At 49.8% G+C, this 27,577-nt stretch overlaps 1 protein-coding gene across 1 annotated transcript in view; it reads left to right on the forward strand.

Moving 5' to 3' along the window:
- Nucleotides 1-27,577, forward strand: part of LOC146808472 (transient receptor potential cation channel subfamily M member 2-like) — a 2,315,843-nt gene that overhangs the window by 335,306 nt on the left and 1,952,960 nt on the right. Inside the window, exon 8 of the mRNA XM_085623958.1 lies at nucleotides 8,289-8,477. Within this exon, the coding sequence (XP_085480084.1) occupies nucleotides 8,289-8,477 (189 nt within the window). The remainder of the gene's footprint in view (nucleotides 1-8,288; nucleotides 8,478-27,577) is intronic.

Genomic DNA, 27,577 nt, shown 5'->3' on the forward strand with positions numbered 1-27,577 from the left:
TTGTTTCAGTGGTACACCAAGAGTCTCTAGGGTTCAAGTCCGCTCGTCGCCAAAATAAATGTTGTAATCTCTGAAGAAAGACACCTGGAGCCAGGAGGTATTCTTAAGCCATCTTTATTTAGTCTCCAGTTCAGGTTACATCTGTCTCTACTCCAGCCAGCCTAGTGTGGTACCAGCCCCACCAGGAGCAGCCTCCCTAGCTGCTCAGCCCATCTTCAACTGCCAACACTCATCCACTCAGACACCCAGGCATTCCACGCATCACAGGCACACCAACATTCTATGACCATCCCACGCTCTGGCTGAGCAGCTAGAGGCAGCAGGGCCGGACTACATGTTATTCAATTAAGTAGGATATAACAGGTACCTTCGTGTAACACTGTGTGAGGTGCCTCAGAGGAGCACAAAGTGATGCACCTCAAGGGAGAAATGGGTGATGAGCCTCTTGAACACACTGAATCCGGAGTCTGGCAAGCATTGTGAAGTGCTTTAGGGGAGGCATTGAGATGTGCCATATTCGTACAAGCATCATACCAAGCATTAGAGGCGCATTGCCTGATGTCTTTTGGGGAGTACACATTTATGTCAACCTGGACAGAACTAGTGATGCAACTCGGGGAAGCCCTGGGTGATGTGTTTCAGAAGAGCACTTACTGATGTGCCTGAGTGGAGCCCTGGGTGATGTGCCTCAGTGGAGCCATTGGTGATGTGCCTCAGTGGAGCCCTGGTTGATGTGCCTCAGTGGAACCCTGGGTGATGTGCCACAGAAGAGCACTTACTGATGTGCCACAATGGAACCCTGTGTAACGAGCCTCAGTAGGGCCCTGGGTGATGTGTCTCAGTGGAGCCCTGGGTGATGCTCCACAGTGGAGCCCTGGGTGATGTCCCTGAGTGGAACCCTGGGTGATATGAATAAGAAGAGCACTTACTGATGTGTCTGAGCGGAGCCCTGGGGGATGTGCTTCAGTAGAGTCCTGGGGAATGTACCTCAGTGGAGCCCTGGGTGATGTGCCTAAGTGGAGCCCTCGGTGATGTGCCTCAGTGGAGCCCTGAGTGATGTGCCTCAGAAGAGCACTTACTGATGTGCACAGTAAGTGGAGTCCTGGGTGATGTGCCTCAGTGGAGTCCTGGGTGAATTATCTCAGTGGAGCCCTCGGTGATGTGCCTCAGTGGAGCCCTGTTTGACGTGCCTTAGGATAGAACTAGTGATGCAACTCACAGAAGCGCTGGATGATGTGCCTCAGAAGAGCACTTACTGATGTGCAAAAGTGGAGCCCTGGGTGATGTGCCTTAGTGAATCCCTGTTTGATGAGCTTCAGAGGAATCCTGGGTGATATTCCTCCATGGAGTCCTGGGTGATGAGCCAGTGCAGAGACAGAATATCGAATCATAAATATTGAGTTGCAAAAATATTGAGTTGAAAATATCTTGGGTCAGAAATATTGACAGCAAGAATATTGTAGTCAATAATATCAACTTAAGGTAAGTAATTTCGATTATAAAAATATTGAAGTGTTTAATATTGTTTGCAAAAATATAGTTGTTAAAAATATTGTTTGTTTATTAATGTTATATATTTTAGTATATATTTTATATGTATGTGTTGTATATTTTTTTGTATAAGAATGGTTTGTATAGGAATGCTAGTCGGTATTACCATATGTGCCGAGGTGGCAATGCAGCTCACCAGACTGGGAGAGCTGTTCACTACACTACTGGATTCAAGATAGCCTGGCTGATGAAGGGTGACATACCCTGAAACCGGTCCCAAGATGCTTGTTTCCAATCCAAGGAGGACCTGGCTTGGCAGTTCGGTCTGGACTGTTTATATCAGGCACAGGGTCAAGACGGATTTGCATATGGCTGGGTCCAAACTGGGGTGGCGTAGTGGGAAAAAGAACGATGATTTAACCCAGATCTCTTGACTGGGGGAGAATGTTTGAATCCTCTGCTGTGCTGCACTCTGAAATCTCCTGCTGTACTTCATTTTGCACCTTTTGTTGCACATGATATTGTGCTTTCCTGCTGCATGTCACCATGTGCTCCTCTTCTGTACTTTGTATCCTATCTCATTCTGCATATGATCATGTGCTTCCCTGTTGCACTGCACTCCATGCTCCCCTGTTAACCATCAGCCTGTTATTTCCTGCTGTACATCATCCAGTGCTCCCCTGCTGCTTAATTTCATCTTGTTGTCTTTGCTGCAAGTCATCCGCTTTCCCTGCTGCTTGTCACCCTGTCCTTCCCTGCTGCATTTTGATTTTTACCTTTTTCTGCAGGTGATGCTGTGCTCTCCTACTCCCTCCTGTGCTCCACTGCTGCACTTCATTATGTACATCTTGCTGCACATTATCCTGTGCTCCCCTGTTGCACTGCACCCGGGGCTCAACTTCTGCACTTCATTATTGTAGTGCTTGCTGTATATGATCCTGTGCTCCCTTGCTGCACTCTGACCCTCCTCTGCTGCACTTCATGTTGTACCTCTTGCTGCACATGTTCCTGTACTCCCTTGGTACACTATACTCTGACCTCTCATGCTGCACTGCAATCTGTGCTCCCTTGCTGCCCATCACCCTGTGCTCTCCTGCTGCACTGCATCTTGTGCTCCCATGCAGCACTGTACCCTGTGCTCCCATGTTACACTGCACCCTGTAGTCCCCAGCTGTTCTTCATTTTGTTACTCTTGCTGCACATGATCCTGTGCTCTCCTGATAAACTGCACTTTGAGCTCTCCTGATGCACTTCACCCTTTGCTCCCCTTCTGCACTGCAGCCTGTGCTTCCATGCTGCACTGTACCATGGGCTCCGCGGCTGCCCTCCAACCTGTGCTCCCATGTTGCACTGCACCCTGTGCTCCCCTGCTACATTGCACCCTCATCTCCACTGCTGCACTGCACCCTGTGCTCCCATGCTGCACTGCACCCTGTGCTCCCCTGCTGTTCTTCATTTTGTACTTGTTGCTGCACAAGATTATGTGCTCATCCGGTTAGACTGCACTCCTAGCTCTCCTGCTGCACTGCACACTGTGCACCCCTGTTGCACTGCACCCTGTGCTCTGATTGTGCACGGTACCCTCTGCTCCCCTGCTGCACTGAACCCTGGGTGCCCCGGCTGCACTGCCCCCTTGCTCACACTGCATTGCACCCTGTGCTCCCCTGCTGCACTGCACCTTGTGCTCCAATGCTACACTGCACCCTGGGCTCCTCTGCTGCACTGTACCATGTGCTACCCTGCTGTTCTTCATTTTGTACCTCGTGCTGCACATGATCCTGTGCTCTCCTGATATAGAGCTCTCCTGCTGCCCTGCGCCCTGTGCTCCCCTGTTGCACTGCACTCTGTGCTCCCCTATTGCACTGCATCTTATATTAACATGCTGCACTGCACCCTGTGCTACAGTGCTGCACTGCACCCTCCTCTACTGTACTTCATTTTGTACCGCTTGCTGCACATGATTGTGTGCTCGCCTGCTATATTGCACTCTGGCCTCTCCTGCTGCACTGTACCCTGTGCTCCCCTGGTACACATCACCCTGTGCTCCCCTGCAGCACTACATCTTGTACTCCCATGCTGCACTGCACCATGTGCTCCAGTGCTGCACTGCACCCTGTGCTCCCATGCTTCACTGCACCCAGTAGGTCCCCTGCTGTTCTTCATTTTGTTCCTCTTGCTGCACATGATTCTGTGCTCTCATTATATACTGCACTCTGAGCTCTCCTGATGCACTGCTCCATGTGCTCCCCTGCTGCACTGCACCCTGTGCTCCCATGCTGCACTGCACCCTATGCTCCCCGGCTGCTCTGCACCCTGTGCTCCCCTGTTGAACTGCACCCTGTACTCCCCTGCTGTTCTTCATTTTGTACTTGTTGCTGCACAAGATTATGTGCTCATCCGGATAGACTGCACTCCAAGCTCTCCTGCTGCACTGCACACTGTGCACCCCTGTTGCACTGCACCCTGTGCTCTGATTGTGCACGGTACCCTCTGCTCCCCTGCTTCACTGCAAACAGTGCACCCCTGTTGCACTGCACACTATGCTGTGATGGTGCACTGCAACCTGTGCTACCTTGCTGCATTGCACCCTTGTCTCCCCAGCTGCACTGCACCCTGTGCTGCCCTGCTTCACTGCACCCTCTGCTCATCCTGCGTTGCACCCTGTGCTCCCCTGCTATTCCTCATTGTGTATCTTGTGCTGCACATGATCCTGGCTCTCCTTAAATACTGCACTCTGAGCTCTCCTGCTGCATTGCACCCTGTGTTCCCCTGCTGCACTGCACGCTGTGCTCCCCTGTTCCACTGCACCCTCATCTCCCATTGTGCACTGCACCATGTGCTCCCCTGCTGTTCTTCATTTTGTACCTGTTGCTGTACAAGATTATGTGCCCATCCTGATAGACTGCACTCCGAGCTCTCCTGCTGCACTGCACACTGTGCACCCCTGTTGCACTGCACCCTATGCTCTGATTGTGCATGGTACCCTCTGCTCCCCTGCTGCACTGAAACCTGGGTGCCCCAGCTGCACTGCCCCCTTGCTCACACTGCATTGCACCCTGTGCTCCCCTGCTGCACTGCACCTTGTGCTCCAATGCTACACTGCACCCTGGGCTCCTCTGCTGCACTGTACCCTGTGCTACCCTGCTGTTCTTCATTGTGTACCTCGTGCTGCACATGATCCTGTGCTCTCCTGATATAGAGCTCTCCTGCTGCCCTGCGCCCTGTGCTCCCCTGTTGCACTGCACTCTGTGCTCCCCTATTGCACTGCATCTTATATTAACATGCTGCACTGCACCCTGTGCTACAGTGCTGCACTGCACCCTCCTCTACTGTACTTCATTTTGTACCGCTTGCTGCACATGATTGTGTGCTCGCCTGCTATATTGCACTCTGGCCTCTCCTGCTGCACTGCTCCATGTGCTCCCCTGCTGCACTGCACCCTGTGCTCCCATGCTGCACTGCACCCTAGGCTCCCCAGCTGCTCTGCACCCTGTGCTCCCCTGTTGAACTGCACCCTGTACTCCCCTGCTACACTGCAAACTGTGCACCCCTGTTGCATTGCACCCTGTGCTCCAATGGTGCACTGCACCCTGTGCTGCCCTGCTGCACTGTACCCTGTGCTGCCCTGCTGCACTGTAACCTGTGCTCACCCGCATTGCACCCTGTGCTCCCCTGCTGCACTGCACTCTGTGCTGCTGTGCTGCACTGCACCCTGTGCTCCCCTGCTGTTCTTCATTTTGTGCCTCGTGCTGCACATGATCCTGTGCTCTCCTGATATACTGCACTCTGAGCTCTCCTGATGCATTGCACCCTGTGCTCCCCTGCTGCACACCCTGTGTGACCCTACTGAACTGCACACTGTGCTCCCTGTTGCACTGCACCCTGTGCTCCCATGCTGCACTGCACCCTGGTCACTCCTTACTGCACTGCACCCTGGGCTCCCAATGCTGCACTGCACCCTGTTCTGCACTGCTGCCCTGTACCCTGTGCCCCTCTCCTGCATTGCACCCTTTGCTACCCTGCTGCACTACATCTTGTACTCCCATGCTGCACTGCACCATGTGCTCCAGTGCTGCACTGCACCCTGTGCTCCCATGCTTCACGGCACCCGGTAGGTCCCCTGCTGTTCTTCATTTTGTTCCTCTTGCTGCACATGATTCTGTGCTGTCATTATATATTGCACTCTGAGCTCTCCTGATGCACTGCTCCATGTGCTCCCCTGCTGCACTGCACCCTAGGCTCCCCGGCTGCTCTGCACCCTGTGCTCCCCTGTTGAACTGCACCCTGTGCTCCCCTGCTACACTGCAAACTGTGCACCCCTGTTGCATTGCACCCTGTGCTCCAATGGTGCACTTCACCCTGTGCTGCTCTGCTGCACTGTACCCTGTGCTCACCCTGCACTGCACTCCGTGCTCCCCTGCTGTTCCTCATTTTGTACCTCATGCTGCACATGATCCTGTGCTCTCCTGATATACTGCATTCTGAGCTCTCCTGATGCAGTGCACCCTGTGCTCCCCTGCTGCACACACTGTGCGCCCATGCTGCACTGCACACTGTGCTCCCTGTTGCACTGCACCCTGTGCTCCCATGCTGCACTGCACCCTGGTTGCACCTTACTGCGCTGTACCCTGGGCTCCCCATGCTGCACTGCTGCCCTGTACCCTGTGCCCCTCCCCTGCATGGCACCCTTTTCTACCCTGCTGCACTGTACCCTTGCTGCACATGATCCTGTGCTCTCCTGATATATTGCAATCTGTGCTCTCCCGCTGCACTGCACCCTGTGCTCCCCTGCTTCACTGCAAACAGTGCACCCCTGTTGCTCTGCACTCTATGCTCCGATGGTGCACTGCAACCTGTGCTACCTTGCTGCGTTGCACCCTTGTCTCCCCAGATGCACTGCACCCTGTGCTGCGGTGCTGCACTGCACCCTCTGCTCACCCTGCATTGCACCCTGTGCTCCCCTGCTATTCCTCATTGTGTCTCTTGTGCTACACATGATCCTAGCTCTCCTTAAATACGGCACTCTGAGCTCTCCTGCTGCATTGCACCCTGTGTTCCCCTGCTGCACTGCACGCTGTGCTGCCCTGTTGCACTGCACCCTCATCTACCATTGTGCACTGCACCCTGTGCTCATCACGCTGCACTGCACCTTGTGCTCCACTTCTGCATGTCACCCTGCGCTCCCCTGCTGTACTTTGTATCCTATTTCATTCCGCATATGATCCTGTGCTCCCCTGTTGCACTGCACCCGTGTTACTTCATTTTATCCTGTTCTCCTTGCTGCAAGTCATCCTCTATTCCTGCTGCATGTCACCCTATGCTTCCCAGCTGTACTTCGATTTGCACCTTTTTCTGCACATGATCCTATGCTCTTCTACTGCACCCTGTGCTCCACTGCTGCACTTCATTTTGTACCTCTTGCTGCACATTATCTGGTGCTTCCCTGTTGCACTGCACCCAATGCTCCACTGCTGCACTTCATTATTGTAGTGATTGATGCATATGATCCTGTGCTCTCTTGCAGCACTCTGACCCTCCTCTGCTGCACTTCATTTTGTACCTCTTTCTGCACATGATCCTGTGCTCATCTGGTATACCCCACTCTGACCTCTCCTGTTGCACTGTACCCTGATCTCCCCTGCTGCACATCACCCTTGTGCTCCCATGCTGCAGTGTACCCTGTGCTCCCTTGCTGCACTGCCCCATGTGCTCCCATACTGCACTGTACCCTGTGGTCCCCTGCTGTTCTTCATTTCACATGAACCTGTGCTCTCCTGATACACTGAACTCTGAGCTCTCCAGACACGTTGCTCCCGGTGCTCCCATGCTGCACTGCACCCTGGGCTCCCATGCTGCACTGCACCATGTGTTCCCTTGCACCCTGTGCTCCCCTGCTGCATTGCACCCTGTGCTACGATACTGCACTGCACCCTGTGTTCCCCAGCTGCACTGCACCCGTGCTCTCCCCACTGTACTGTATCTTATGCTGACCTGCTGCACATGATCTTGTGCTCCCAGGAGGAACTGCACCCTGTGCTGCCCTGCTACACTGCAACCTGTGCTCCCCTGCTACACCGCACCATGTGCTCTCCCGCTGCGCTGTATCCGGTCCTCCCTACTGACCATGATCTTGTGCTTCCATGATGAACTGCACCCTGTGCTGCCTTGGCCCCTGTGCTCTCCTGCTAGACTGCACCTGGTGCTCTCTTGCTACCCTGAGCTGCCCTGGACCCTGTGCTCCCCTACTGCACTGCACCCTGTGCTCCCCATGTGCAGCTCTACCGCTGCATATGATCTCGTACTCCCATGATGAACTGCTCCTTGTGCTATCCTGGTGCATATGATCCTGTAGCCCTTTCTGCACATGATGCTGTGCTCAGCTGCTGCATGTCGCCCTGTGTCCCGTGCGAGGGGGCGGGTCGTGTTGTGTTGTGTGAGTGGAGAGTGTTAGATGTTGCAACCCCACATAGCTGTGATGTGTCCTGCAGCTGATTTGACTCTTTCTCTGTGGGTTGATCTCTTGCTGTGGATGTTTCTAGATAGGAATGGGAAGAGAAGGCTGGTCATAGCCTGGAAGAGCAGGGAATGTGGCAGAAGGGATGGTGCAGCCAGACACAGGTGCCACAGTGTCATGGACAGACTAGGATGCATGAGGAAATGGGGGGCCCTCCCTCGACTGTTTGCTAATATTAGGCTTTGGGGGCTAGTGTAAGTGCTATAGCCAAGTGTGTTGCTTGGAACGTGTGTGTACGTTGTAGTATCTCACTTCCTAAAAGACACATTTTGCTTCATTTCAGATTATTCGAAGTTCAGTGACCAACAACACTCCATGTGTGATCGTGGAGGGCTCGGGAGGCGTTGCTGATATCATAGCTCAAGCAGTGAACATGAAACCTTCAGAATTCACAGACTCCGAGATCAGGGAGAAGCTGCACAGTCTTCAAGATACCTACCAGGATAAAACAACCACTGAAGCCATAGAGATGGTGAGCTCCCCCCGCTTGATGCACATTTAGGGCAATCACTTTAAGTACATCCATTCTAGAGGCTTTGGGGAACATGCATCAAAGCTTTTTGTGAGCGCAAATGGTGCGACTTGCAAAAATCAGCCATTTGCGAATGCACAAAGGGCTTTTGCAATGCATGTACCTTTTTACAAATTCGCAAATAAGGAGATCACAATTTTTTACGATTCCGTTAATTGCGAATGCAGTTAAGGAATCGCAAATTGCGATCCCCTAAATGCGATGCATTATGCAATAGCAAATTGCATTTTCGCAGTTTAGAATCGCAAATTACCATCAACTTCAAGTTGATGGTAATTTGCAATTCCTTTGAAAAATGCAAATAAAGGCTTTTTTCAAAGGGCATTGTGGTGCACACACATGCCCTCGGCATGTGTGTGCACTACAAGTGCATACCTACTTTTTGGTGGGGTGCCTCAGGGTGGCCTTTTGGCCCCCTTGCACCCTTCAAATTGCATGCGCAATTTGCGAGTACCTATTGGTACTCGCAAATTGCACATGCAACTTGCAATTCATTCCTATGGGCCTGTAGGCCCATAGGAATGAATGGGAAGCCATTCCTTATTTGCAATTTGCGAGTCGCAATTAAGGAATATTTAGGAAACGCTATTTCAAAAGTGATCCCTACATGCATAGGCTTTTGTGAGATTTCTTAATAATCGCAATTAAGTACTCGCAAAAGCCTACCTTGATGCATTTGCCGCTTTGTTCAATCACTCAAGTGAGGTCCAGGCCACAGCTGACCATGCACCATAGTTCCATCCCGTAAAAGGGCACCATACCCAGATATGATGCTTCTTTACTTCCAAAAGTCAACGTAAGCGTGGTACAGAGCTCGTTGTGTGCTTTAGCACTATCACTCGGTGTGAGGCCTGGTCAAAGCCAATTGTACGCTTTGGTAAAGTCATTCTGCGCAAGGCCTAGTACAGAGCTGGTTATAGAGTTTCATACTATTACTCGGTATCAGGTCTGGTACAGAGCTGGTTGTACGCTTTTGTATTGTAACTAAAAGTGGGGCCTGGTGCAGAGCTGGTTATACGCTTTAGCACTTTCACTCGGTGTGAGGTATGGTACAGAGCTGGTTGTATGCTTTAGTACTTTCACTCAGCATCAGGCCTGGCACAGGGCCGGTTATATGCTTTAGTACTGTCCCTAAGCGTGAGGCCTATTACCAAGCTGGTTGTACGCCTTAGTACTGTCACTCAGAGTGAGGCCTGATACAGAGCTGGTTGTATGCTTTAGTACTGTCACTCAGCAAGAGGTCTGGGACAGAGCTCATTACACAATTCATTTCTGTCTCTCAGCGTGAGTCCTGGTACAGTGCTGGTTGTGCGCTTTAGTTCAGTCTCTCAGAGTGACCCTTGGTTCAAAGCTGATTGTGTGCCAGTGTGTCACTCAGCTCGAAGCCTAGTCCAATAGCTGGTTGCCTACTTTAGTACTGTCATTCAGTGTGAGTACTGGAATAGAGCTGGTTGTATGCTTTATTACTGCCACTCAGCGTGAGGCCTGTTTCAGAGCTAGTTGTACGTTTTAGTACTGTCACTCAGGATGAGGCCTGGTACAGAACTGGTTGAACACTTTAGTACTGTCTCTCAGTGTGACGCTTGTTTCATAGCTAGTTGTAGGCTTTGGTACTGTCACTCAGCGTGAGAACTGGTACAGAGCTGGTTGCCTGCTTTAGTACTGTCATTTATGTGACAGCTTGTCAGCTCAATGACTCATGGGAGTACTATTAAACAGGAGCAGGGGTGGGAGCACACAGCTTCACCTCCCAGCAAGGTTCGCCCCTGGCATTGTGGTAAATGCAGTTTCAGTTACTTGCTTGCTTCAAGAGTGTTCGAGTGTTTGGCCACAGTTGGCAGAGAAAGTGCTGATCTCTAGACACGTGTTTCTGGTTCTTTAACCGTCATCAGAAGAGATTACAGTCTTTCAATTTTGGGGTTTGCTGAGTAGGCTGCCAACATCTTTCTCAGGTCTGGTACCTCTCACAGGCATGCGGGTGCTTCATTCATAAGCTTGTCAGCTCAATGACTCACTAGAGTACTATTAAACAGGAACAGGGGTGGGAGCACACCGCTTCACCTCCAGCAAGGTTCGCCCCTGGCATTGTAGTAAATGCAGTTTCGGTTACTTACTTGCTTCAAGAGTGTTCGAGTGTTTCGCCACAGTTGGGGCAGATAGTGCTTATCTCTAGACACGTGTTTCTGGTTCTTTAACCGTCATCAGTAGAGATTACAGTCTTTCAAATCTGGGGTTTGCTGAGTAGGCTGCCAACATCTTTCTCAGGACTGGTACCTCTCACAGGGATGCGGGTGCTTCATCCACGAGCTCGTCAGCTTAATGACTCACTGGAGAACTATTAAACAGCAACAGGGGTGGGAGGACGCCGCTTCACCTCCCAGCAAATTTCGCCCCTGGCATTGTGGTAAATGCAGTTTCAGTTACTTGCTTGCTTCAAGAGTGTTCGAGTGTTTCACCACAGTTGACGCAGATAGGGGCCGATTCACAGAACTAACTTAAGACAAAATCCCAAACTTACTACTTTTGGTATTCACAGAAGTTAGGATTTTGTCTTAAGTTTGTCTTAAGACAAACTTAAGACAGACTTAAGACTGACTTAAGACTGACTTAAGACAAACTTAAGACAGACTTAAGACAGACTTAAGACAAACTTAAGACAAATTTAAGACAAACTTAAGACTGTCTTAAGTCTGTCTTAAGTCTGTCTTAAGTCTGTCTTAAGTCTGTCTTAAGTCTGTCTTAAGTCTGTCTTAAGTCTGTCTTAAGTTTGTCTTAAGTCTGTCTTAAGCCTGTCTTAAGACAAACTTAAGACAAAATCCTAACTTCTGTGAATACCAAAAGTAGTAAGTTTAGGATTTTGTCTTAAGTTAGTTCTGTGAATCGGGCCCATAGTGCTTGTTGGACTTGGCTCTTTTCCCTGATTTTGTTTTGCTTTTCCCCCTAGCCTTTCTACTGACAGGGGGTGGCTGAATGGAAAATGTTAAATACTGCGCAATGGTGTGCAGAGGGTTATTTGTGCTGTTTAAAAATGTCGGGCCCGATTCACAGAACAAACTTAAGACAAAATCTTAAACTTAGTACCATTTTGGTATTCACAGAATGCACTTACTACTTCTGGTATTCACAGAATGAACTTACTACTTTTGCGATTCACAGAATAAACTTACTACTTTTGCTATTCACAGAATGGATTTACGACTCCTAACTTTACGTCCGCACTCGGGCCGGAAATTCCGGCCCGGGGGCGGAGCTTCCGGCCCGGAGGCGGAGTTTCCGGGCCGGAGGCGGGGCTTCCGGGCCGGAGGCGGGGTTTCCGGGCCGGAGGCGGAGCTTTCGGCCCGGAGGTGGGGATTTCGGCCAGTGGCAGATCTCCGCAACTGGCCGGAATCCCCACCTCCGGGCCGGAAGCTCCGCCTCCGGCCCGGAAGCTCCGCCTCCGGCCCGGAAGCTCCGCCTCCGGCCCGGAAGCCCCGCCTCCGGGCCGGAAGCTCCGCCCCCGGGCCGGAATTTCCGGCCCGAGTGCGGACGTAAAGTTAGGAGTCGTAAATCCATTCTGTGAATAGCAAAAGTAGTAAGTTTATTCTGTGAATCGCAAAAGTAGTAAATTCATTCTGTGAATACCAGAAGAATTTAAGTGCATTCTGTGAATACCAAAATGGTACTAAGTTTAGGATTTTGTCTTAAGTTTGTTCTGTGAATCGGGCCCGTCATGTTTAAAATGTCACCCTGTTTGGGGTGCTTTCTGCCTTACATAGGCTTATATTAGGAACCCCCCCCCATTTAGGGAACATCTCCCCCATGGTAGGAAATGTATATGCCATGTGTGGTGTGAGAGGAAAATAATAAATGTTGTGCAATGGTGTACGCACCTTTATTTCCACCATTGTAGAAATGCACCTTTGTAAAATGTCACTTTTAAAATGGACGCCTTTTCTGTCTGCTTGTGCTGCCTGCCTGAGGTGGGTTGGCGGTCTAGTGTCTGAAGTGACAAGGTGCTCCACACTTCCCCCACAGTGACAGTTGGGAACTGCCAGGAGCATTCTGGAAGCTTCTAGCCCTTGCTGGTAGGTGGGAGGAGGGGTGGATATGTAGAGCAGTAGAGATGCCATGTGCTCAGACTGAGCTTGGACCTGAACGAGAGGGGACACTCTGCCAGGAGGTACCGCCGCATGGGCCTGTGTGCTGGCCCCTGTGCCCAACTGTACCCCTCTGCTGTCCACAGGGCTAGTGAGAGCCCCCTTGCTGGAGTGAAGACTGCTATGTCAGGAGGAGTGCCACTTTATGGGAGATGACTGCTTCTAGGAGCTGCTGTCCTGTAGTGATAAGTGCCCACTGTCTGCTGATCTGGCACAGCAGTGCCTGCCTGCTCTCCTGCCCTAGCGCCTCGTGAGCGCTACAGCGTTATCCTGTGGGACCTAGCGCCTTGAGAGGGCTCTATTGGACTGGACTGTACTCCCAGGAGGTGAGGAGCGTGGGCGCTACTTTGGTGTGTGGGACTGTGTGCCTCTGGGCCCTAGCGCCTCGTGAGCGCTGCATGTGGAGTGCCAGAAGAGAGAGGCGCTATCTTGTTGTCCCTGGAGCGCTAGATTTCCATTGCCCAGGAGGTGAGGAGTGGGGGCTCTACTCCCTTGGTGGGACCTTGGGACTGTGAGCCATCTAGCGCCTCGTGAGTGCTGCCTCCAGCCCCTGCCCAGGAGAAGAAGATGCGTGGGTCCTGCAGCGCTGTGCTGCCAGAGTGCTATATTTGCATTGACTGTGCTCTGCTTGCTGTCTAGCGCCTCAGTGATTTCCAATGTTCCTCACTTCCATGACCGGCCAGGTTTAGCGCTCTATGCTGAGTGCCATGTTTTAAAGCGCTATCTTGAACTGCCATATCTGAAGCGCTATTGATTTCCCATTTGAAGCGCTATGTTAAACTGCCCTATTTGAAGCGCTATGGTTATACGCCTTGTTGAAAATGCCATATTTGAAGCGCTATGGAGCTGAAAAGGTGCAGCGCTATGTTAAAGTGCCATATGTGAAGCGCTATTTATTTGCTATGTGCAGCACTTTGTTAAACTGCCCTATTTGAAGCGCTATGTTTATACGCCTTGTTGAAAATGCCATATTTGAAGCGCTATGGAGCTGATAGGTGCAGCGCTATGTTAAAGTGCCACTTGTGAAGCGCTATTGATTTGCTATGTGCAGCGCTTTGTTAAAATGCCCTATTTGAAGCGCTAATAATTTGCTATGTGCAGCGCTATGTTAATGTGCCATATGTGAAGCGCTAATGATTTGCTATGTACAGCGCTATGTTGAAAGGCTCTATGTGAAGCGCTATTGATTTGCTATGGGCAGCGCTATGTTTAGATGCCAGGTTGATGTGTTAATGAACTGCCTACCTCGATTTCTGCCTCAGGCTCAGGGGTCACTCATATTGGTGATGCAGATGGTAATGTTATGAGGTTTTATTACAGGTGTTCCGGCCTAATGCTTAATGTTATGCCATGATGATTTTCTTGCAGGTTTGAGGCTGATGGACTTATTTTTATTGTCTTTTACGTTGCAATGGTTCCGGCAGCGGCCCGATTGGCCCTGCCATGTATATAATTCCCCCCTGTAACTTTTGACCCAGCGCCAGTTGGCGCAGTACAGAGATTGCCCAGAGATACCTTGTGTTTTGGTAATACAGAAGTTATTCTTACACAAACTGGTGTAGAGTCTCTTTTTGTAGTGTGCCTTGTGTGTCGTCTGTGTGTACTGCGTGGATGCTTTGCACATTTCCTCCAGAGTTTGGCCCACCCGCTCTGCACCACGCTACCCGTTTCCAACAGTGCTGATCTCTAGAAACAGGGTTCTGGTTCTTTAACTGTCATCAGTAGAGATTACAGTCTTTCAAATGTGGGATTTGCTGAGTAGGCTCCCAACATCTTTCGCAGGTCAGGTACCTCTCACAGGCATGAGGGTGCTTCATCCACCAGCTTGTCAGCTCAATGACTCATGGGAGTACTATTAAACAGGAACAGGGGTGGGAGCACACCGCTTCACCTCCAGCAAGGTTCGCCCCTGGCATTGTGGTAAATGCAGCTTCGGTTACTTACTTGCTTCAAGAGTGTTAGAGTGTTTCGCCACAGTTGGCGCATATAGTGCTGATCTCTAGACACGTGTTTCTGGTTCTTTAACCGTCATCAGTAGAGATTACAGTCTTTCAAATGTGGGGTTTGCTGAGTATGCTGTCAACATCTTTCTCAGGTCAGGTACCTCTAACAGGCATGCGGGTGCTTCATCCACGAGCTTGTCAGCTCAATGACTCACGAGAGTACTATTAAACAGGAACAGGGGTGGGAGCACACCACTTCAACTCCCAGCAAGGTTCGCACACTGGCATTGTGGTAAATGCAGTTTCAGTTACTTGCTTGTTTCAAGAGGGTTCGAGTGTTTCCCCACAGTTGGCGCAGATAGTGCTGATCTCTAGACACGTGTTTCTGGTTCTTTAACCGTCATCAGTAGAGATTACCGTCTTTCAAATGTGGGGTTTGCTGAGAAGGCTGCCAACATCTTTCTCAGGTCAGGTACCTCTCACAGGCATGTGGGTGCTTCATCCACGAGCTCGTCAGCTCAATGACTCACAGGAGTACTATTAAACAGGAAAAGGGGTGGGAGCACCGCGCATCACCTCCCAGCAACCTTCGCCCCTGACATTGTGGTAATTGCAGTTTCAGTACTTGCTTGCTTCAAGAGTGTTCGAGTGTTTGGCCACAGTTGGAGCAGATAGTGCTCATCTCTAGACACGTGTTTCTGGTTCTTTAACCGTCATCAGTAGAGATTAGTCTTTCAAATGTGTGGTTTGCTGAGTAGGCTGCCAACATCTTTCTCAGGTCAGGTACCTCTCACAGGCATGCGGGTGCTTCATCCACGAGCTCATCAGCTCAATGACTCATTGGAGTACTATTAAACAGGAACAGGGGTGGGAGGACGCCGTTTCACCTCCCAGCAAGATTCGCCCCTGGCATTGTGGTAAATGCAGTTTCAGTTACTTGCTTGCTTCAAGAGTGTTCGAGTGTTTCGCCACAGTTGACGCAGACAGTGCTGATCTCTAGACATGTGGTTCTGGTTCTTTAACCGTCATCAGTAGATGATTACAGTCTTTCAAACGTGGGGTTTGCAGAGTATGCTGCCAACATCTTTCTCAGGTCTGGTACCTCCCACAGGCATGCGGTTGCTTCATGCACGAGCTCGTCAGCTCAATGACTCACAGGAGTACTATTAAACAGGAAAAGGGGTGGGAGCACACCGCTTCACCTCCCAGTAAGGTTCGCCACTGGCATTGTGGTAAATGCAGTTTCAGTTACTTGCTTGCTTCAAGAGTGTTCGACTGTTTCGCCACAGTTGGCGCAGATAGTACTGATCATTAGACACGTGTTTCTGGTTCTTTAACCGTCATCAGTAGAGATTACAGTCTTTCAAATGTGGAGTTTGCTGAGTAGGCTGCCAACATCTTTCTCAGATCAGGTACCTCTCACAGGCATGCGGGTGCTTCATCCACCAGCTCGTCAGCTCAATGATTTATGGGAGAACTATTAAACAAGATCAGGCGTGGGAGCACACCGCTTCACCTCCCAGCAAGATTCGCCTTTGGCATTGTGGTAAATGCAGTTTTGGTTACTTGCTTGCTTCAAGAGTGTTCGAGTGTTTTGTCACAGTTGGCGCAGATAGTGCTGATCTCTAGACACGTGTTTCTGGTTCTTTAACCGTCATCAGTAGAGATTACAGACTTTCAAATGTGGGGTTTCCTGAGTAGGCTGATAACATCTTTCTCAGGTCAGGTACCTCTCACAGGCATGCAGGTGCTTCATTAACGAGCTCATCAGCTCAATGATTTATGGGAGTACTACTAAACAGGAACAGGGGTTGGAGCACACCGCTTCACCTCCCAGCAAGGTTCGCCCCTGGCATTGTGGTAAATGCAGTTTCAGTTACTTGCTTGCTTCAAGAGTGTTCGAGTGTTTCGCCACAGTTGGCGCAGATAGTGCTGATCTCTAGACACGTGTTTCTGGTTCTTTAACCGTCATCAGAAGAGATTACAGTCTTTCAAATTTGGGGTTTGCTGAGTAGGCTGCCAACATCTTTCTCAGGTCTGGTACCTCTCACCGGCATGCGGGAGCTTCATTCATAAGCTCGTCAGCTCAATGACTCACTGGAGTACCATTAAACAGGAACAGGAGTGGGAGCACACCGCTTCACCTCCAGCAAGGTTCGCCCCTGGCATTGTGGTAAATGCAGTTTCGGTTACTTACTTGCTTCAAAAGTGTTCGAGTGTTTCGCCACAGTTGGCGCAGATAGTGCTTATCTCTAGACACGTGTTTCTGGTTCTTTAACCGTCATCAGTAGAGATTACAGTCTTTCAAATCTGGGGTTTGCTGAGTAGGCTGCCAACGTCTTTCTCAGGACTGGTACCTCTCACAGGGTTTCCGGTGCTTCATCCACGAACTCGTCAGCTCAATGACTCACTGGAGAACTATTAAACAGGAACAGGGGTGGGAGTACGCCGCTTCACCTCCCAGCAAATTTCGCCCCTGGTATTGTGGTAAATGCAGTTTCAGTTACTTGCTCGCTTCAAGAGTGTTCGAGTGTTTCACCACAGTTGACGCACATAGTGCTGATCTCTAGAAACGTGGTTCTGGTTCTTTAACCGTCATCAGTAGAGATTACAGTCTTTCAAATGTGGGGTTTGCTGAGCATGCTGCCAACATCTTTCTCAGGTCTGGTACCTCTCACAGGCATGCGGTTGCTTCATGCACGAGCTCGTCAGCTCAATAACTCACAGGAGTACTATTAAACAGGAAAAGGGGTGGGAGCACACCGCTTCACCTCCCAGCAAGGTTCGCCCCTGGCATTGTGGTAAATGCAGTTTCAGTTACTTGCTTGCTTCAAGAGTGTTCGAGTGTTTCGCCACAGTTCGCGTAGATAGTGCTGATCTCTAGACACGTGTTTCTGGTTCTTTAACCGTCATCAGTAGAGATTACAGTCTTTCAAACGTGGGGTTTGCTGAGTACGCTGCCAACGTCTTTCTCAGGTCAGGTACCTCTCACAGTCATGCGGGTGCTTCATTCAAGAGCTCGTCAGCTCAATGACTCATGGGAGTACTATTAAACAGGAACAGGGGTGGGAACACACCGCTTCACCTCCCAGCAAGGTTCGCCCCAGGCATTGTGATAAATGCAGTTTCAGTTAGTTGCTTGCTTCAAGAGTGTTTGAGTGTTTCGCCACAGTAGGCGCAGATAGTGCTGATCTCTAGAAACGTGTTTCTGGTTCTTTAATCGTCATCAGTAGAGCATACAGTCTTTCAAACGTGGGGTTTGCTGAGTAGGCTCCCAACAATTTTTGCAGGTCAAGTACCTCTCACAGGCATGCGGGTGCTTCATTCACCAGCTTGTCTGCTCAATGACTCATGGGAGTACTATTAAACAGGAACAGGGGTAGGAGCACACAGCTTCACCTCCCAGCAAGGTTCGCCCCTGGCATTGTGGTAAATGCAGTTTCAGTTACTTGCTTGCTTCAAGAGTGTTCGAGTGTTTCGCCACAGTTGACGCAGATAGTGCTGATCTCTAGACATGTGGTTCTGGTTCTTTAACCGTCATCAGTAGATGATTACAGTCTTTCAAATGTGGGGTTTGCTGAGTATGCTGCCAACATCTTTCTCAGGTCTGGTATCTCTCACAGGCATGCGGTTGCTTCATACACGAGCTCGTCAGCTCAATAACTCACAGGAGTACTATTAAACAGGAAAAGGGGTGGGAGCACACCGCTTCACCTCCCAGCAAGGTTCGCCCCTGGCATTATGGTAAATGCAGTTTCAGTTACTTGCTTGCTTCAAGAGTGTTCGAGTGTTTCGCCACAGTTGGCCTAGATAGTGCTGATCTCTAGACACGTGTTTCTGGTTCTTTAACCGTCATCAGTAGAGATTACAGTCTTTCAAACGTGGGGTTTGCTGAGTAGGCTGCCAACGTCTTTCTTAGGTCAGGTACCTCTCACAGTCATGCGGGTGCTTCATCCAAGAGCTCGTCAGCTCAATGACTCATGGGAGTAGTATTAAACAGGAACAGGGGTGGGAACACACCGCTTCACCTCCCAGCAAGGTTCGCCCCTGGCATTGTGATAAATGCAGTTTCAGTTACTTGCTTGCTTCAAGAGTGTTTGAGTGTTTCGCCACAGTTGGCGCAGATAGTGCTGATCTCTAGACACGTGTTTCTGGTTCTTTAACCGTCATCAGTAGAGCTTACAGTCTTTCAAACGTGGGGTTTGCTGAGTAGGCTCCCAACATCTTTCGCAGGTCAGGTACCTCTCACAGGCATGCGGGTGCTTCATTCACCAGCTTGACAGCTCAATGACTCATGGGAGTACTATTAAACAGGATCAGGGGTGGGAGCACACCGCTTCACCTCCCAGCAAGGTTCGCCCCTGGCATTGTGGTAAATGCAGTTTCAGTTACTTGCTTGCTTCAAGAGTGTTCGAGTGTTTCGCCACAGTTGGCGTAGATAGTGCTGATCTCTAGACACGTGTTTCTGGTTCTTTAACCGTCATCAGTAGAGATTACAGTCTTTCAAACGTGGGGTTTGCTGAGTAGGCTGCCAACGTCTTTCTCGGGTCAGGTACCTCTCACAGTCATGCGGGTGCTTCATCCAAGAGCTCGTCAGCTCAATGACTCATCGGAGTACTATTAAACAGGAACAGGGGTGGGAACACACCGCTTCACCTCCCAGCAAGGTTCGCCCCTTGCATTGTGATAAATGCAGTTTCAGTTACTTGCTTGCTTCAAGAGTGTTTGAGTGTTTCGCCACAGTTGGCGCAGATAGTGCTGATCTCTAGACACGTGTTTCTGGTTCTTTAACCGTCATCAGTAGAGCTTACAGTCTTTCAAACGTGGGGTTTGCTGAGTAGGCTCCGAACATCTTTCGCAGGTCAGGTACCTCTCACAGGCATGCGGGTGCTTCATTCACCAGCTTGTCAGCTCAATGACTCATGGGAGTACTATTAAACAGGAACAGGGGTGGGAGCACACAGCTTAACCTCCCAGCAAGGTTCGCCCCTGGCATTGTGGTAAATGCAGTTTCAGTTACTTGCTTGCTTCAAGAGTGTTCGAGTGTTTCGCCACAGTTGACGCAGACAGTGCTGATCTCTAGACATGTGGTTCTGGTTCTTTAACCGTCATCAGTAGATGATTACAGTCTTTCAAACGTGGGGTTTGCAGAGTATGCTGCCAACATCTTTCTCAGGTCTGGTACCTCCCACAGGCATGCGGTTGCTTCATGCACGAGCTCGTCAGCTCAATGACTCACAGGAGTACTATTAAACAGGAAAAGGGGTGGGAGCACACCGCTTCACCTCCCAGTAAGGTTCGCCACTGGCATTGTGGTAAATGCAGTTTCAGTTACTTGCTTGCTTCAAGAGTGTTCGAGTGTTTAGCCACAGTTGCCGCCGATAGTGCTGATCTTTAGACACGTGGTTCTGGTTCTTTAACCGTCATCAGTAGAGATTACAGTCTTTCAAATGTGGAGTTTGCTAAGTAGGCTGCCAACATCTTTCTCAGGTCAGGTACCTCTCACAGTCATGCGGGTGCTTCATCCACGAGCTTTTCATCTCAATGACTCACGAGAGTACTATTAAACTGGAACAGGGGTGGGAGCACACCGCTTCACCTCCCAGCAAATTTCGCCACTGGCATTGTGGTAAATGCAGTTTCAGTTACTTGCTTGCTTCAAGAGTGTTTGAGTGTTTCGCCACAGTTGGCGCAGATAGTGCTGATCTCTAGACACGTGTTTCTGGTTCTTTAACCGTCATCAGTAGAGCTTACAGTCTTTCAAATGTGGGATTTGCTAAGTAGGGTCCCAACATCTTTCGCTGGTCAGGTACCTCTCACAGGCATGCGGGTGCTTCATCCACCAGCTTGTCAGCTCAATGACTCACTGGAGTACTATTAAACAGGAACAGGGGTGGGAGCACACCGCTTCACCTCCCAGCAAGGTTTGCACACTGGCAATGTGGTAAATGCAGTTTCAGTTACTTGCTTGTTTCAAGAGGGTTCGAGTGTTTCCCCACAGTTGGCGCAGATAGTGCTGATCTCTAGACACGTGTTTCTGGTTCTTTAACCGTCATCAGTAGAGATTACAGTCTTTCAAACGTGGGGTTTGCTGAGTAGGCTGCCAATGTCTTCCTCTGGTCAGGTACCTCTCACAGTCATGCGGGTGCTTCATCCAAGAGCTCATCAGCTCAATGACTCATCGGAGTACTATTAAACAGGAACAGGGGTGGGAACACACCGCTTCACCTCCCAGCAAGGTTCGCCCCTGGCATTGTGATAAATGCAGTTTCAGTTACTTGCTTGCTTCAAGAGTGTTTGAGTGTTTCGCCACAGTTGGCGCAGATAGTGCTGATCTCTAGACACGTGTTTCTGGTTCTTTAACCGTCATCAGTAGAGCTTACAGTCTTTCAAACGTGGTGTTTGCTGAGTAGGCTCCCAACATCTTTCGCAGGTCAGGTACCTCTCACAGGCATGCGGGTGCTTCATTCACCAGCTTGTCAGCTCAATGACTCATGGGAGTACTATTAAACAGGAACAGGGGTGGGAGCACACAGCTTAACCTCCCAGCAAGGTTCGCCCCTGGCATTGTGGTAAATGCAGTTTCAGTTACTTGCTTGCTTCAAGAGTGTTCGAGTGTTTCGCCACAGTTGGTGGAGATAGTGCTGATCTCTAGACACGTGTTTCTGGTTCTTTAACCGTCATCAGAAGAGATTACAGTCTTTCAAATTTGGGGTTTGCTGAGTAGGCTGCCAACATCTTTCTCAGGTCTGGTACCTCTCACAGGCATGCGGGTGCTTCATTCATAAGCTCGTCAGCTCAATGACTCACTGGAGTACCATTAAACAGGAACAGGGGTGGGAGCACACCGCTTCACCTCCAGCAAGGTTCGCCCCTGGCATTGTGGTAAATGCAGTTTCGGTTACTTTCTTGCTTCAAGAGTGTTCGAGTGTTTCACCACAGTTGACGCAGATAGTGCTGATCTCTAGAAACGTGGTTCTGGTTCTTTAACCGTCATCAGTAGAGATTACAGTCTTTCAAATGTGGGGATTGCTGAGCATGCTGCCAACATCTTTCTCAGATCAGGTACCTCTCACAGGCATGTGGGAGTTTCATCCACAAGCTCGTCAGCTAAATCACTCACGGAAGTACTGTTAAACAGGAACAGGGGTTGGAGCACACCGCTTCACCTCCCAGCAAGGTTCGCACCCTGGCATTGTGCTAAATGCAGTTTCAGTTACTTGCTTGCTTCAAGAATGTTTGAGTGTTTCGTCACAGTTGGCGCAGATAGTGCTGATCTCTAGACACGTGTTTCTGGTTCTTTAACCGTCATCAGTAGAGATTAGAGTGTTTGAAATTCGGGGTTTGCTGAGTAGGCTGCCAACATCTTTCTCAGGTCAGGTACCTCTCACAGGCATGTGGGTGCTTCATCCATGAGCTCGTCAGCTCAATGACTCACTGGAGAACTATTAAACAGGAACAGGGGTGGGAGCACACCACTTCACCTACCAGCAAGGTTCGCCCCTGGCATTGTGGTAAATGCAGTTTCAGTTACTTGCTTGCTTCAAGAATGTTAGAGTGTTTCGCCAGAGTTGCCGCCGATAGTGCTGATCTTTAGACACGTGGTTCTGGTTCTTTAACCGTCATCAGTAGAGCTTACAGTCTTTCAAATGTGGGATTTGCTGAGTAGGCTGCCAACGTCTTTCTCAGGTCAGGTACCTCTCACAGTCATGCGGGTGCTTCATCCAAGAGCTCGTCAGCTCAATGACTCACTGGAGTACTATTAAACAGGAACAGGGGTGGGAGCACACCGCTTCACCTCCAGCAAGGTTCGCCCCTGGCATTGTGGTAAATGCAGTTTCAGTTACTTACTTGCTTCAAGAGTATTCGAGTGTTTCGCCACAGTTGGCGCAGATAGTGCTGATCTCTAGACACGTGTTTCTGGTTCTTTAACCATCATCAGTAGAGATTACAGTCTTTCAATGTGGGGTTTGCTCAGTAGGCTGCCAACATCTTTTTCAGGTCAGGTACCTCTCACAGGCATGCGGGTGCTTCATCCACGAGCTCGTCAGCTCAATGACTCACGAGAGTACTATTAAACTGGGACAGGGGTGGGAGCACACCGCTTCACCTCCCAGCAAATTTCGCCACTGGCATTGTGGTAAATGCAGTTTCAGTTACTTGCTTGCTTCAAGAGTGTTTGAGTGTTTCGCCACAGTTGGCGCAGATAGTGCTGATCTCTAGACACGTGTTTCTGGTTCTTTAACCGTCATCAGTAGAGCTTACAGTCTTTCAAATGTGGGATTTGCTGAGTAGGGTCCCAACATCTTTCGCTGGTCAGGTACCTCTCACAGGCATGCGGGTGCTTCATCCACCAGCTTGTCAGCTCAATGACTCACTGGAGTACTATTAAACAGGAACAGGGGTGGGAGCACACCGCTTCACCTCCAGCAAGGTTCGCCCCTGGCATTGTGGTAAATGCAGTTTCAGTTACTTACTTGCTTCAAGAGTATTCGAGTTTTTCGCCACAGTTGGCGCAGATAGTGCTGATCTCTAGACACGTGTTTCTGGTTCTTTAACCGTCATCAGTAGAGATTACAGTCTTTCAAATGTGGGGTTTGCTCAGTAGGCTGCCAACATCTTTTTCAGGTCAGGTACCTCTCACAGGCATGCGGGTGCTTCATCCACGAGCTCGTCAGCTCAATGACTCACGAGAGTACTATTAAACAGGAACAGGGGTGGGAGCACACCTCTTCACCTCCCAGCAAGGTTTGCACACTGGCAATGTGGTAAATGCAGTTTCAGTTACTTGCTTGTTTCAAGAGGGTTCGAGTGTTTCCCCACAGTTGGCGCAGATAGTGCTGATCTCTAGACACGTGTTTCTGGTTCTTTAACCGTCATCAGTAGAGATTACAGTCTTTCAAATGTGGGGTTTGCTGAGAAGGCTGCCAACATCTTTCTCAGGTCAGGTACCTCTCACAGGCATGCGGGTGCTTCATCCACGAGCTCATCAGCTCAATGACTCATGGGAGTACTATTAAACAGGAAAAGGGGTGGGAGGACGCCGCTTCACCTCCGAGCAAGGTTCGCCCCTGGCATTGTGGTAAATGCAGTTTCAGTTACTTGCTTGCTTCAAGAGTGTTCGACTGTTTCGCCACAGTTTGCGCATATAGTACTGATCTTTAGACACGTGTTTCGGGTTCTTTAACCGTCATGAGGAGAGATCACAGTCTTTCAAATGTGGAGCTTGCTGAGTAGGCTGCCAACATCTTTCTCAGATCAGGTACCTCTCACAGGCATGTGGGTGCTTCATCCACCAGCTCGTCAGCTCAATGACTCACGGGAGAACTATTAAACAGGAACAGGCGTGGGAGCACACCGCTTCACCTCCCAGCAAAATTCGCCTTTGGCATTGTGTAAATGCAGTTTCAGTTACTTGCTTGCTTCAAGAGTGTTTGAGTGTTTCGCCATAGTTGGCGCAGATAGTGCTGATCTCTAGACACGTGTTTCTGATTCTTTAACTGTCATCAGTAGAGCTTACAGTCTTTCAAACGTGGGGTTTGCAGAGTAGGCTCCCAACATCTTACGCAGGTCTGGTACCTCTCACAGGCATGCGGGTGCTTCATTCACCAGCTTGTCAGCTCAATGACTCATGGGAGTACTATTAAACAGGAACAGGGGTGGGAGCACACAGCTTCACCTCCCAGCAAGGTTCGCCCCTGGCATTGTGGTAAATGCAGTTTCAGTTACTTGCTTGCTTCAAGAGTGTTCGAGTGTTTCGCCACAGTTGACGCAGATAGTGCTGATCTCTAGACATGTGTTTCTGGTTCTTTAACCGTCATCAGTAGAGATTACAGTCTTTCAAACGTGGGGTTTGCTGAGTAGGCTGCCAACGTCTTTCTCAGGTCAGGTACCTCTCACAGTCATGCGGGTGCTTCATCCAAGAGCTCGTCAGCTCAATGACTCACTGGAGTACTATTAAACAGGAACAGGGGTGGGAGCACACCGCTTCACCTCCAGCAAGGTTCGCCCCTGGCATTGTGGTAAATGCAGTTTCAGTTACTTGCTTGCTTCAAGAGTGTTCGACTGTTTCGCCACAGTTGGCGCAGATAGTACTGATCTTTAGACACGTGTTTCGGGTTCTTTAACCGTCATCAGTAGAGATTACAGTCTTTCAAATGTGGAGTTTGCTGAGTAGGCTGCCAACATCTTTCTCAGATCAGGTACTTCTCACAGGCATGTGGGTGCTTCATCCACCAGCTCGTCAGCTCAATGACTCACGGGAGAACTATTAAACAGGAACAGGCGTGGGAGCACACCGCTTCACCTCCCAGCAAAATTCGCCTTTGGCATTTTGGTAAATGCGGTTTTGGTTACTTGCTTGCTTCAAGAGAGTTCGAGTGTTTTGTCACAGTTGGCGCAGATAGTGCTGATCTCTAGACACGTGTTTCTGGTTCTTTAACCGTCATCAGTAGAGATTAGTCTTTCAAATGTGGGGTTTCCTGAGTAGGCTGACAACATCTTTCTCAGGTCAGGTACCTCTCACAGGCATGCAGGTGCTTCATTAACGAGCTCATCAGCTCAATGACTTATGGGAGTACTACTAAACAGGAACAGGGGTTGGAGCACACCGCTTCACCTCCCAGCAAGGTTCGCCCCTGGCATTGTGGTAAATGCAGTTTCAGTTACTTGCTTGCTTCAAGAGTGTTCGAGTGTTTCGCCACAGTTGACGCAGATAGTGCTGATCTCTAGACATGTGGTTCTGGTTCTTTAACCGTCATCAGTAGATGATTACAGTCTTTCAAATGTGGGGTTTGCTGAGTATGCTGCCAACATCTTTCTCAGGTCTGGTATCTCTCACAGGCATGCGGTTGCTTCATACACGAGCTCGTCAGCTCAATAACTCACAGGAGTACTATTAAACAGGAAAAGGGGTGGGAGCACACCGCTTCACCTCCCAGCAAGGTTCGCCCCTGGCATTATGGTAAATGCAGTTTCAGTTACTTGCTTGCTTCAAGAGTGTTCGAGTGTTTCGCCACAGTTGGCGTAGATAGTGCTGATCTCTAGACACGTGTTTCTGGTTCTTTAACCGTCATCAGTAGAGATTACAGTCTTTCAAACGTGGGGTTTGCTGAGTAGGCTGCCAACGTCTTTCTTAGGTCAGGTACCTCTCACAGTCATGCGGGTGCTTCATCCAAGAGCTCGTCAGCTCAATGACTCATGGGAGTAGTATTAAACAGGAACAGGGGTGGGAACACACCGCTTCACCTCCCAGCAAGGTTCGCCCCTGGCATTGTGATAAATGCAGTTTCAGTTACTTGCTTGCTTCAAGAGTGTTTGAGTGTTTCGCCACAGTTGGCGCAGATAGTGCTGATCTCTAGACACGTGTTTCTGGTTCTTTAACCGTCATCAGTAGAGCTTACAGTCTTTCAAACGTGGGGTTTGCTGAGTAGGCTCCCAACATCTTTCGCAGGTCAGGTACCTCTCACAGGCATGCGGGTGCTTCATTCACCAGCTTGTCAGCTCAATGACTCATGGGAGTACTATTAAACAGGATCAGGGGTGGGAGCACACCGCTTCACCTCCCAGCAAGGTTCGCCCCTGGCATTGTGGTAAATGCAGTTTCAGTTACTTGCTTGCTTCAAGAGTGTTCGAGTGTTTCGCCACAGTTGGCGTAGATAGTGCTGATCTCTAGACACGTGTTTCTGGTTCTTTAACCGTCATCAGTAGAGATTACAGTCTTTCAAACGTGGGGTTTGCTGAGTAGGCTGCCAACGTCTTTCTCGGGTCAGGTACCTCTCACAGTCATGCGGGTGCTTCATCCAAGAGCTCGTCAGCTCAATGACTCATCGGAGTACTATTAAACAGGAACAGGGGTGGGAACACACCGCTTCACCTCCCAGCAAGGTTCGCCCCTTGCATTGTGATAAATGCAGTTTCAGTTACTTGCTTGCTTCAAGAGTGTTTGAGTGTTTCGCCACAGTTGGCGCAGATAGTGCTGATCTCTAGACACGTGTTTCTGGTTCTTTAACCGTCATCAGTAGAGCTTACAGTCTTTCAAACGTGGGGTTTGCTGAGTAGGCTCCGAACATCTTTCGCAGGTCAGGTACCTCTCACAGGCATGCGGGTGCTTCATTCACCAGCTTGTCAGCTCAATGACTCATGGGAGTACTATTAAACAGGAACAGGGGTGGGAGCACACAGCTTAACCTCCCAGCAAGGTTCGCCCCTGGCATTGTGGTAAATGCAGTTTCAGTTACTTGCTTGCTTCAAGAGTGTTCGAGTGTTTCGCCACAGTTGACGCAGACAGTGCTGATCTCTAGACATGTGGTTCTGGTTCTTTAACCGTCATCAGTAGATGATTACAGTCTTTCAAACGTGGGGTTTGCAGAGTATGCTGCCAACATCTTTCTCAGGTCTGGTACCTCCCACAGGCATGCGGTTGCTTCATGCACGAGCTCGTCAGCTCAATGACTCACAGGAGTACTATTAAACAGGAAAAGGGGTGGGAGCACACCGCTTCACCTCCCAGTAAGGTTCGCCACTGGCATTGTGGTAAATGCAGTTTCAGTTACTTGCTTGCTTCAAGAGTGTTCGAGTGTTTAGCCACAGTTGCCGCCGATAGTGCTGATCTTTAGACACGTGGTTCTGGTTCTTTAACCGTCATCAGTAGAGATTACAGTCTTTCAAATGTGGAGTTTGCTAAGTAGGCTGCCAACATCTTTCTCAGGTCAGGTACCTCTCACAGTCATGCGGGTGCTTCATCCACGAGCTTTTCATCTCAATGACTCACGAGAGTACTATTAAACTGGAACAGGGGTGGGAGCACACCGCTTCACCTCCCAGCAAATTTCGCCACTGGCATTGTGGTAAATGCAGTTTCAGTTACTTGCTTGCTTCAAGAGTGTTTGAGTGTTTCGCCACAGTTGGCGCAGATAGTGCTGATCTCTAGACACGTGTTTCTGGTTCTTTAACCGTCATC

The sequence above is a fragment of the Triturus cristatus genome, chromosome 8, assembly GCF_964204655.1.
Source record: "Triturus cristatus chromosome 8, aTriCri1.1, whole genome shotgun sequence".
Classification (NCBI taxonomy): domain Eukaryota; kingdom Metazoa; phylum Chordata; class Amphibia; order Caudata; family Salamandridae; genus Triturus; species Triturus cristatus.